Consider the following 12,950-nt stretch of genomic DNA (forward strand, 5'->3'; position numbering starts at 1 on the left):
AGAACACCACCAGCGAACAATCAACAAACACAGTCACTTGCCCAGAACCAGACAACACGTACACCACTTCTTGGACCCAGTACAAATTCATTTCCCATCACAAACACGAATTCGCTTCTACAAAATCACTCGCCACTCACCACAGATCCAATTCCATTCGAGCACACTAATGCATTGTCAGCAACCATGCTGACTCCTTTGCGCCAAGTTCTACTATCTACTGCCTTGATTCGAGTGACAGATCCACATGGAAATACTCACTTAGCGAGGGCATTATTGGACTCCTGCTCGGAGTATTGCTTTATAACGACAAACCTTTCGCAAAAACTAAGACTGACGGAAGCAGTCAGTCACCTGTCTGTTGCAGGAATAGGAGGTTCTACTGTACGATCTACTAAAATGGTAGAGGCATTTGTTGGTCCCCGTTCCACCAGCATTTCGCCATACACTGAAAGTCTGCAGATGCATGTTCTTCCAAAACTCACGTCGAAGCTACCGGGTAATCGATTGATGTGAATCAACTATCATTTCCGAACGACATCACTCTGGCGGACCCTCAGTTCTTCAAACCTGGTTCCATCGATATTATAATAGGCGCAGAACACTATTATGATCTTTTAGACAACGGCAGAATCAAATTATCGGAAAATGGTCCCATACTCCAGAAGACCGTTTTCGGTTGGGTTGTCTCAGGTCGCATGTCAGAGAAAAGCGTGGATAATCGCAAAACGGTGTCTCATGCTTGTTCGAATGTCGAACTACGCGAATTACTGACAAATTTCTGGGAGTTAGAATCATGCAAAAGCACAAGCATCTTTTCTGTTGAGGAAACCATGTGCGAGGAGATTTACGATTGCACAACCGTTCGTGATATTGATGGAAAATACATCGTTACTCTTCCCAAGAAAGAGCACATAATCAGGCAGTTGAGAGATTCACATGATATCGCATTGAGGAGGTTCCATGGTCTCGAAAAGCGTTTCGCAGCAGACAATAATTTGAAGACTCAATATACCGAATTCATCGAAGAATACTTGGCAATGGGACATATGATAGAAGCGCCTGAAGAAGATTCCAGTCAGCCTTTGTACCATTTACCGCATCATGCTATCATAAAACCCGACAGCACCACGACCAAGCTACGGGTCGTATTCGACGCTTCCTGTCGCACTTCAACAGGAGTCTCGCTAAACGACGGACTCATGGTTGGACCAGTTGTGCAGGAGGATTTACTCTCCATCGTATTACGATTTCGATTCCGAAGGTTCGCTATCATAGCCGATATTGCGAAAATGTATCGCATGGTGAAGTTGAATTCAGCAGATCAGCCACTCCAGCGCATTCTCTGCCAATCTGCCAACGAACCGGTAACCACCTTCCAGCTGACGACAGTCACATATGGCACAGCCTCCGCACCATACCTGGCGACGAAGTGCATTCAACGGTTGGCGAATGATGCAAAACACACACATCCTGTAGCAGCAGAGGTGGCTCGGAAGGATTTTTATGTAGATGACCTTCTGAGTGGTACAGACAGCATCAAAACTGGAAAGCAACTTGTCTGCCAACTCATCGATATGTTCAACTCTGCCGGATTCAGTTTGAGAAAGTGGAGCTCTAACAATTTGGAGCTTATCGATGATGTTCCTTCAGAACTTCGCGATAATCGCTCAACCTTTGAGATTGATTCATCGTCTACTGTGAAAACCCTAGGGCTTATTTGGGAACCATCCGTCGATAAATTCAATTACGCCATACCTCGTTGGAGCTCTGAACCTACAATCACCAAGAGAGTTGTTTTGGGAGACATAGCTCGCATTTTTGACCCACTTGGTCTCATCGGTCCTGTAGTGGTACAGGCGAAAATATTTTTACAAGAGCTGTGGAAACTAAAGGGTGATTGGGATGAGCCATTATCCGTCAGTCATCAGGAGTTCTGGTTAACGTACCGCAGAAATTTAACTGCCCTCGAGTCACTCAAGGTTCCTCGATGGATTGGATTTACCAATGATGCGAGCCACGTGGAAGTCCACGGCTTCTGTGACGCATCAGAAGCAGCGTATGGTGCGTGTCTATATTTACGCTGCACCTCACTTGATGGATCAGTTAGCGTTCGTCTCATCACGGCCAAATCAAAAGTTGCGCCAATAGAAGATATCAATCGAAAAAAGAAAAAACAAACCATCCCACGTTTAGAACTATCATCCGCTTTATTGCTGAGCCATTTATACGAGAAGGTTCGCAAAAGTATACAAATCCCGTCCCATGCATATTTTTGGACCGATTCGATGATAGTGAAGTGCTGGTTATCATCGCTTCCGTCTCGTTGGCAAATCTTCGTAGCCAATCGAGTTTCGGAGATACAGCATATCACGAAGGACGGATGCTGGAATCATGTAGCTGGCGAAAATAATCCCGCCGACATCATCTCACGCGGAATGATTCCCGCTCAATTACAATACCAATCTGTTTGGTTTGAAGGTCCACTTTGGCTGCGCTTCGATCGATCCTTGTGGCCGATATCTACTGACACCATGTCAGAAGGAGATGAAGCTCTCTTGAAGGAAAGGTCTACCACGACTCTCGCTACTCACAATCAATCTACGAACGAGTTGATTCTTCTACGATCCTCATTTCCTGAACTAGTCAGATTAATAGCATTGATTCGCCGATTCATCCTGAACGCAAAAACGAAGGAACGTAACAGTAGATATATCGGTTTGCTGACGCATACAAAGCATGAAGATGCCTTGCAAGTTTTAATCCGCTTAGCTCAACGGGAGAGTTTCCCGACTGAATTGAGAGATCTCTCCCACGCTCGGTCGATTAATCAATCATCGAAAATCACATCTTTGAATCCCATTCTGGTCGACGGTATAATACGCGTAGGCGGGCGGCTGGCAAACGCACCAGTGACCGAAAACAGGAAACACCCCATGATTTTACATCACCAGCATCCATTGACTAAACTAATTATGGAACATTACCATCGTAAGCATTTCCACGCTGGCCAGCAATTCTTGATCGCCTCGGTTCGGGAGCGTTATTGGCCGACGAATGTTCGCAGTCTCGCTCGCAAAGTCGTTTTCGAGTGCACATCATGTTTCCGTAACAAACCTACGGTTCACCAGCAACTGATGGCAGATCTCCCAGCAGATCGTGTAAGCCCCGCAGCAGCATTTATCAAGACAGGGGTAGATTTTTGTGGTCCCTTCTTTATACGCTATCCTGGTCGTCGTAGCACATCAATAAAATGCTACGTGTCAATCTTCGTCTGCCTGACGACGAAAGCAGTGCACATGGAGGTGGTTGCTGACCTCACAACCCAGGCATTCCTCGGAGCCCTTAAGCGGTTCGTTTCTATACGTGGAAAACCGTCAGTCATCACCTGCGACAACGCCACCAATTTTGTTGGAGCCAATCGAGAGCTGGAACTACTTCGACTGCAGTTGTGCAGTCAACAATTTCAACATACTGTTACTCGCGACTGTGAAACTGAAGGGATCCAGTTTAAATTTATCCCACCAAGATCTCCAAACTTCGGCGGACTGTGGGAGGCCGCCGTAAAATCGTTCAAAACGCAGTTTCGTAAAACGATTGGATCCAGAGTTTTAACATATGACGAGATACACACCGTGGTACAGCAGTTAGCAGCAATTTTGAACTCTCGTCCTTTAACGCCACTCAGCAACGACCCCAACGACTATGAGGCCTTAACACCAGGGCATTTCATAGCGGGAAGACCTCTTGTGTCAATTCCCTCACCAGATTTGCAGGAAATTCCTGAGAATCGCTTATTCTTGTGGCAGAAGTCGCAAAGTTATGTACAACAGATTTGGCGGAAATGGAAAACACACTACCTTTCCGATTTGCATAACCGGACAAAATGGACCCAGAAGCGCGACAATCTCATCGTTGGCACCATGGTTCTGGTTAAGGACGATAATCTTCCTCCTCAGAAGTGGTGTCTGGGAAGAATAGCGGAAACGATTCCTGGATCAGACGGGATAATCCGTGTAGTGACCGTTCGCACGAACGATGGTCTGCTCAAGAGAGGCATCTCAAAAATTTGTGTGCTTCCAGTTCGAGACAACTGCTCCCCACCAATAGCAGAAGAGTGTAAACCTCTTCCATCGTAGGTGCTTCGGCACCGCGGAGACTTCCTAATGGAAGTTCTCCGCCGTTCAGTTAAGTATTTGTTTCATTGTATATTTCAAAAAGCTCAAGGAATGTTCATCCACCATAGACAGATTTCTCCACGTCCCGGGTGGGACGATCACCCACGTGGTATCATCATTTAGTTAACAGTCCACGCCAGACCGTCAATTGTATTTCGGTGAAGGTCTACAGCATGTTTCTCCATTACTCTCGTGCATGTTCCATCCAAGGCAATCTTACTACCCTAACCAGCAAGAAGATACAAGCAATTATTTCGTAGCAGAATCGTGGCAGTTTGTTGGATATTCCTCCATCCGAGCATTGGTACCATTGCTCGGACAGCTGTATTCGCTCACGACAGGACATCAGAAGGACTGGCCATCTTACCCTGAAGTCCATGTCATCGCAGTCAGCATCGTATGAAATCCACAAGGCAGCTCATAATCATCAAGCATCCATTCAGGTGTCGTCAATGTCATTGGTGCCTAGGGCACTCGCGGAGGCCAGGAGGCCTCCGCACCAGGCAAGTCTCGTTAGCATTCAAATTTACTTGATAAAAAGCGCGTATCATTTGTTCCAGTATTGATCCATCGTCACCCGCATCAGTGGAAATCGCCCAGGAGAACATGTTGTGTAGATGTCAACATTGGAAACCATCGGTCTCATCGTATTTGAAGTTTATCAAACAGAAGAAGAGGAAACATCGTCACATCCCCACATCAACCAGAAGAGGAAACTTCATCGCATGTCGCAGCCCCATCCGACCATTCAACAACACGTAGTCCACGTAGGAAGCAGAATCACCATCAGAAGAAGTCAAATGGATACAGTCTCCATCATCATTTCGATTATAAAATTAGTTAGATTAGTATGAAATATTGAAATCCTATGATTTCAAGGCGGGCGGCATGTTAAGGAATGAAATAGTTATGCCAAGTTGGTCACCCTAAGGTGATCCACACTGTTGTACTAAAGACAACACAGTCTTTCTCTTTCGCAACAATGATCGCTCGCTCGCTGGTTGCCAATAGGAGAATTGTTCTATATTCACCACTGACCATTGGTATCGTATAAAATACCAGTGGCAGTGGCAGTCAAGTCAGTCACAAATAGAACATCGGATAGATCACATCTCGAATTGATTAAACTTAGTTATACCCGTTTCGAAATACAGTGTTTCTTTGAACCACGAAATCAAATAGTTTTTTTCCAATTGTGGAATCCAACGGCTAGATCTAATCTTGAACAACATCAATACGCTATAACTCTTTCTAAGGCTGAGGTGACACTGGATCGGAGTACGCACGAAAACTTGATTGTGCGATAACTGACAAAGAGAAACAAACAATTTTGTTCGATAGAAGCTTACTTAGATAGAAGTTTACTTCTTACGATTGTTTACTTCTTACGATTGTATGCGTTCCGTGCGGCCTTATTTTCGTAAGAAGCTGCGGGCAGTATCACCGTAGCCTAAGACACTATTTCGATACGACTCATAGTTTTGTAGATATAAATTATCAAAGATTTCTCCTACTAAAATCGATACGCCATTTTCAAAAGTTACGCTTGAGTCAAAAAATTCCCAATTGCTGTGGAAAACTCATATTTCCTCCAACCCAAACGGAATACAAACTTTCATTCGAATCAAAAATACATGTTTTTAAAATCTGAATTTTTTGGACGATTTCATTTGGAATTGCACGTAATATACACTGCGTTTCATAACTATAGAACCACTCCCTTTTTCTGAGTTTCTGGAGATATTCACTTCTTAACAAAATTAAAGTCAATTTTACATAAATTACAATAATTTTATAATCTGGTGATCTTTAGTTCTTAATCATTCATGTGAAGTTGACGTTAATTGTGTAAAGGAGTGAGAGTTTTTCCATCTGGTTCTATTGTTATGAAACACTGGAATTTTGGTTTTTTGAATGTTTCGCGCCTGGACACAACTATAAAGTTCAAATGGCAAGTCTTATAAATTAAATTAGATATTGTATTCTATACCATATACTTCAATTCAATCGACTTCTTACATATCTCTGGAAATTCAGAAAAAATGAAGGGTGCTATAGTTATAAAACGCATTGAAAATTATTGGAATTGAGCTTCATCGGAGAGACTATAAATTTCAAATACCTTAAATTTTCACGAGATTCGACACAAGTTTCGTATTATTATTCCAAAATGATAAACTTAAACCCTTAGGTAGGAACATGCAGTTACCTACTCTCAGTAATGCGATGTAACTATTGTCACACACAAGATTAATACAATCGTCGGATTCGAAGTTAAGTACACATGTTAGCACTGTCACAAAACTCCATCATCATTACAACCTATGTCCTTCCTTTTGAAGCCCTTCATTTTCTATCTGCTATTTTTTTTCTTGTTTACCATTCCAAACTTTTCATATACCATCAACATTGTCCATAATGACTATCATCTCCGACAGCATCGCTGTCATTGCAGCCATGTCACCGTCTTCTTCCTTCGCCGAATGGAAAACCTGTCCTATACACAGGATATTGAAAAGAAAAGCAAGAGGGTGATTTGGGAAAATGATGTTGGTTTAGCTTCGACTGTAAACATTTACACGACCAACGTGTGGCAACGGTGTTTTTCGGCCTGGGTGAAAGTCACATCCATTCTGAATATACGTTCTGAACGGCGGCGACTCTCCGCATAGGCACTGCCGCAGAATATGTGCAAGATTGAACACAAAAAAAGCATCATAGAGAGGAACATCGTAAAAGAGTATTAAATAGAGATAAAAAGAAAATTGAAAAAGAGCAATCCTCCCCCTAGAGTAGAAGGACGCCTACGACGACGACGAGGACAAAGGTGCCACAAGCAAAACTCTATTTGTTGTAAATTAGAGGAGTGGATTCATTTGCTTAGTGAAAGCTGAAATAAAGTGGTGACGAAAATGGTGATTATGCAAATATGGTGGTTTGTCTGCTGATCGTATCCTCTTGAATCAATTTCAGCTTATCGCTGGCGCCCAATGGTGTTCCCATCTTAGCCCTTTCTCCTGAATTTGAAAATAATGAAAATCAAGATTTCTACCAAACAAAACAAAATCAATTTATGTAACGGTTATGTAATGCTTTTATTTTTCTACTTTTGATCCTTTTCCTTGAATCAGGCAGGTATCGATCCCATTGTTGTATCGTTCTAATTTGCATAATTAGAAACTAGAAAGGAATGAGAATGAAGCCTTCAACATGTATGAACTTAATTTGTTTGCTTAAACTAACCTTCGTAGAACTAGCATTGTGCAGAAGTATTGAAACGTATCTAAATAGGGGCTTATGGTTTTCCACCGTGATGCACAACAATTTCGTGTTCAACTATCAGGGTAAGTTGATGAAGTAACTGAATCTGAATCTTTTTAGATCGTGTGCAGAAGTGCAGAATGAATTATTGAAATAAGTCGATTGTTTTCTTGACTTCTCTTTTGACGTAGAACTACGTCTTTCATTAAGAGTGTCAAATCAGAAAACAGGTCACGTTTTTATGAAATAAAGTTAACGTTAATAACTATTTTTGCCGTGAACGGATTTTGGCGATTTACATACTAAACGAATCGGAAATACCGTAAGATTTGTTTGATATGTACAAATCTTACGGTATTTACATTAGAATCCCCTGGTTTGTAAATGGTTAAAATTCATGAAAACTTTAAGCGTTTCTATTTTCCCCTACATTTGTTCTGTCCATTTGTGTGCTTTCTCGAACAAAGCTGTCAATAACGAGCAACTTATCGATGACCAACGGAGGGGAAATCGTGAATGGTTATCGATGACCAACGGAGGGGAAATCGTAGGATTTAAAGTCTCCGTGAACAAAGGAAAAGTAGAAGAATGAAGGGGAATACTTGCCTAGAGTATAAACAGTGGATCTCACTGAGGCAAACTTTCATTCGGCATCGGACTGTTGAGTAATCCAGTTCACTTTGCTTTCGCTGCGCTTCGATCGCTTCGTCGTGTCGTGTGATTTTTTCTGTTCGTTTTTCGCGTTATTCGTATCGTGTGTTTTTCTTTCCGCGTCATAAATTGGACGCTTCGCGTAGTGTGTGATGAGCAAGAAGAAGAGGAAGGCAGCCTCGAGCCCTGCAAAAAACGAAGGCATTGCCAGGGGCAATACAATTTCGAGGCAAGCGTCATCTAATGATGCACGCGATGTTGGTGCAGTGAAAAGCGCTTACACTGAACCGAGCCTTCGCATCGAACAACAGCGAAGTAGGCGACTTCGGCGCGTCGGTCGAAAATGTAAACGCCGTTACCCAGGCAGCAACCAAAATCAAGCTCCTCCCGCAGGTGGTGATGGCGGTCGCTCTTGACCAACTCATCAGCGAATTCGCATCGATGGGTGTTACAGTAGAGTACAAGCTGTGTGGCACAATTCAGTCTTTTTCCAAGCAGTTAACATTGTTTGTTTTCCGTCATCATAAGGGCTTCGTTGGTGCCATTGAGAATTCATCAATGCATTAAACTGACGTTATGGCGAAGCAGACATTAAGGTGCGCCAAAGCATTATAGAATAATATCCGAATGTATAAACAAGCGACTTATATAAAATAACAGCGTAGTTCTACGTCAACAATGCGGTCGTATCTTGGACACAACCTCCTATAATTTTTAAATATTTAAATATTTAAATATTTTATGAAGACAGACGTGGTTTTTGGTGCTACAATACGTTTAATTGTATTTATAATGAAGAAGGGAAGTTGTAAGGGGCCGTCCACATACCACGTGGACAGAAAAAGCATGATTTTAAACACCCTCCTCCCCCTCCGTGGACAAGCGTGGACATTCCTTATACCCCTCCCCCTGTTGTCCACGTGAACATTCCTCCGGTTTGAGGAAAAAATCAAGAAATTCTATTTTTTTCGCTTAAATTTCATTTCAAGTTTGTTACTATTTTCTATTCCATATTTTTATTGATAAAAATTATAGCCTTATTAATGGTAACGATTTGTCTTGAAATCTTCAATTTTTTTCAACATTGTCCGGGAGCTTATTATTTTCTTCCGAATTCCATTTACGTTATCTCCATATCCATTTTAAAATATCGATTGTGAGTTTATTCTTGAGTATTTTTATTAAAGCTAGCTGGCTGTTTGAGTTTTCAAAAAAGCAGACGCTGAAATCAAGCACTTTGTTTGAAAACAGAATTTTATCGTCTAAACATCAATGACTTTCGCTTTTACGGGTTCGGTAGTGCCTGATGGCTATAAGGAACCTAGTAAAAATAAAACATCTGCAGTATCATTGTGTTCGATGATTCCTTTGACCTACAACCCTTAATTGTTAAATCATGCTAAATATTGTCCTGAAAAATTCGTGCCGATTCTAAGGAAAAAACCAAAAGCACATTTTTGTAGACATACATCTTTTCAATCATAGATGCACCGTTTTTTCCTGAATATTCCAGCATCCTTCATGCAACTTGAGAATTCCATCCTCTCAGAACTTATGCTATGCAGTAAGTTGAAGTTCTTACAAGAATCATAACAGTTAATAATCTGAAGATGCAATATCTGGTGTGTAAGGCGGGTGGAGTTTTAGAAGCGTTCTGGATCGTTGATTTTCAGATGTTCAGCTGCTAGCAGTACTTGTTGGAATTCATCGAAACTAGTTGCTTGGTAGAAGCTCATGATACAGATTTTCTTCCAGTCCTACCAGATCCATAACTTTCTTTAAGCGAAAACCTGCTTCGGGGTTCCGTTCACTTGCTAAGATTTTTTTAACTCAACATTCCTGTGAATGATTTGCCCTTTACAATTCGCTACAAATATGAATTTTCGTTGCGTTTATGATACGAATCGCTGATTGAGATAAGTCCCTTCAAGTGTTTTTCGGTAAAATTTCTTCATATTTCTCTAATTCATACATTTAAGTATATACCATAGAAGAGACTTTTCGAAAATCTCATTATTTACCAAGTTATAGCCATTTTAGTGATGCGATATCTTATCCAGTACGGCCATAACAATTATCTTCAAACGCGTTTTTCTAGAAACATGTTTTTTTTCAAACTGGCTTACACGATATCTCAAGTTCTACTTATCCGGTCTATGTTTATATGAATACAATCTGTATGCATCTCTCTATCGCATGGACTCATCAAAATCATAATTTCGTAACTACTGTTTTAGAAAAATCAAGAAACTTAAAAAAAACGTTTTCAACAGCATTTTTTTTTCTTCAAGTTTCCGCCATTTTGTCAAAAAACACGTTTTTGACTTGTCCGAGGTTCATGCGATAGTGGCATCTTTACTGATTCAGAATCTGTTCGATTTGTTTGTTCCAGATAACCAGAAGGGCTCGAATCGTGTACGCCATGGCACAACTTTTTTTTTTGAACATCCTCACTTGATCAGCTTCTAATTGTGGATATATTTTTTTCCGTTCATTGTTTGTTTTATTGTTGAAAAATAGATGAACAAATAGTGATATAATGGATGGTAAAAATATTCTTTGTTTTACTTTTTCGGAGCTCGAAGAAACGTCCGAAATTCGTGTCTCTATTCCTTTTAATCTGATCGAGTCAAATCCTATCGGATTGTGCGAATGTTGCAACCTTGAAATGCAGAATGCAAAAGTTTATTTCGTTCGGATTGCGATATGTCAAATCCGATCGGGTTCCGTAATATGGGTTGATATGTAGTGCATGCATTATTGCATGTTGCATTCATGTTTTTCGTGAAGATTCGTTTCTCATGCACGGTGGTTTTTGACATCTGTAGCGAATCTACTAATTCATGTGAATCAAGGATTAATCTTTTCTTTTAATCAATCAGCAGTAGCCGCATGAACTTTCCAAACAACTCAAAAGAAGCGTATTACAAAAATCACCAGACATTAATGAAGAGAACATCATTGCAAGAATTAGATCTCCAGAGATACGGCCCGTACACTCATGGAAGAATTTGTTGTTCGTTTCAATGTTCAGAAATCCTTAGGAGTTCTCGAAAAAAAAACCAAACAGTTTTGTCATCAAGAGCAAAAGCTAAATTCAACCCGCACTTAAGTCGTGATTTTCAATACTACAAAAAAATCCAACATTCTTTGTGTTATTGGGTGTCTTTATCCTGACGGATTTAATGGCCTTCTATTACCGATTGGAATAAATTGATGGATCCTAGTTCATATGCGTTACCCTCAGAATATACATTTGAGGAGGTTCAGTCATATGAAAAAATATGGATGTTTGACCGAGCTGCACTCTCAGGTAGTTCAGTATTTTTATTGATGAATACTGAGTACTCAGAGCGGGCGTGAAGTTCAAAAAATCGTGTAAATACAAAACAGATCTCATTCAACTTTGACTATCAACTTGAATGTTTTACTTTATCAAATACTTAACGTGTCCACGTGGACATTATCAAAAACCCCTCCCCCCTCACCGTGGACAAGCGTGGACATTTTCGTAACCCCTACCCCCCCTAAAGTTTTCCACGTGGTATGTGGACAGTCCCTAAGCACAGAAAAATCCTGCCGATTACTGCGTTTTCCATGATTTTTCATTGTGGTTCGTTTTACCGACCCGGTGCGTCTTACCCAATGTTCCCATACGTATCCAAAGAACAGCATACAAAATAGACAAGTGAACTTGAAGAACTATTCAATCACGCGAAAACAATATCGAGAACACAAACATTTCATGATTTATTCCTGTACATCAAAATAAAATCGCAGCTAAAAGGTTTTCAAATTCAGTAGATGATCCCAACAACTTCAGAATATTATATAAAAAGAAAAAATAAAGATATGATGATTGTATGTCTTAGAATATAGGTTAACATGTACATGGTATAAGATCAGATGAATAAAAATGAATTAAGTGTCAAAATATGTCATAAGTTTTATTACATTTGATTTGAAATAAAGACCTCTAATACACTCATTCAACTTTTTTTTTGTTACAGGCAAACCTTTTTTTGTGCGGGGGATAGGGACCGCACAAAAAAAATCGCATAAAAAAATCGTGCAAAACTTCACCAGCAGCTTTAAAAAATCATGTTCGGTAAACATTTTGAAAAAAAACTTTTTTTGTGCGGTAGATAGGGACCGCATAAAAAAAGTTTCCCCCAAGAAAATAACTCAAATCCACGCCATTCACCGTTCAATTTCCTTTTGTTTCCATGCTTTGTGACGAGACGGTTTGCCTTTTCGGTTGCGCGTGGCTGTTTTGTGCTTTTAGTTGCATGTCGAAACGTGTTGCTGTTAGAAATCATGTCATGCCAAAACTTAGAAAAACTTAGAGCATTTGATGAGAGGAGGGGAATGATCTCAGAAGTGGATAATTGAGACGCAAATATGCTTTTTTCGCACTGAAATGCATATAAACCATCGGAAAAAACTAAATGGACGATAACTTCGTTAAATATGCTTCTTTTGATACATCGCACAAGAACAGAATATCGCACAAAAACAGATTTTACTGTATTATTTTTTTTAAATTTTGGATTAGCTTTCTGCACTGAAAAAAAGAAATAAACTTAATTTTAATAAAATATTGAAAAAGTTTTTGTTAGAAAAACTTTTTTGCCTTGATTATGCACAAGTTGCAATGTATGGAAGAGTTGTTTCATCAAAATCTGAGATGACCATTTTGAGAAAATCGACTTTCAGTTTTTAAAAACGATTTTTTTCAGTGTACGATTTCAAATAATATTTTTTCACTATTTTTTCTTAAAATTTAATTATTTTCCTAAAACTCTCCCATAGATCACTTTTTTGTAGGACGGGTTAAAAGATTTATAAAAAATGGGCAAA

At 40.1% G+C, this 12,950-nt stretch overlaps 1 protein-coding gene across 1 annotated transcript; it reads left to right on the top strand.

Annotated features, from left to right (window-relative positions):
- Positions 1–698: 698 nt before the first annotated feature.
- LOC129773709 (uncharacterized) lies at positions 699–4,139 on the top strand. The gene has a single exon (XM_055777352.1). It carries the CDS (start codon positions 699–701, stop codon positions 4,137–4,139), a length of 3,441 nt encoding a protein of 1,146 aa, XP_055633327.1.
- Positions 4,140–12,950: the final 8,811 nt, after the last annotated feature.

The sequence above is a fragment of the Toxorhynchites rutilus genome, chromosome 3 (assembly GCF_029784135.1).
Source record: "Toxorhynchites rutilus septentrionalis strain SRP chromosome 3, ASM2978413v1, whole genome shotgun sequence".
Lineage (NCBI taxonomy): Eukaryota > Metazoa > Arthropoda > Insecta > Diptera > Culicidae > Toxorhynchites > Toxorhynchites rutilus.

What these genes read in the sequence shown, in the direction of transcription:
- LOC129773709 (XM_055777352.1), top strand. Translation starts at nt 699, where the DNA reads ATGTCAGAGAAAAGCGTGGATAATCGCAAAACGGTGTCTCATGCTTGT.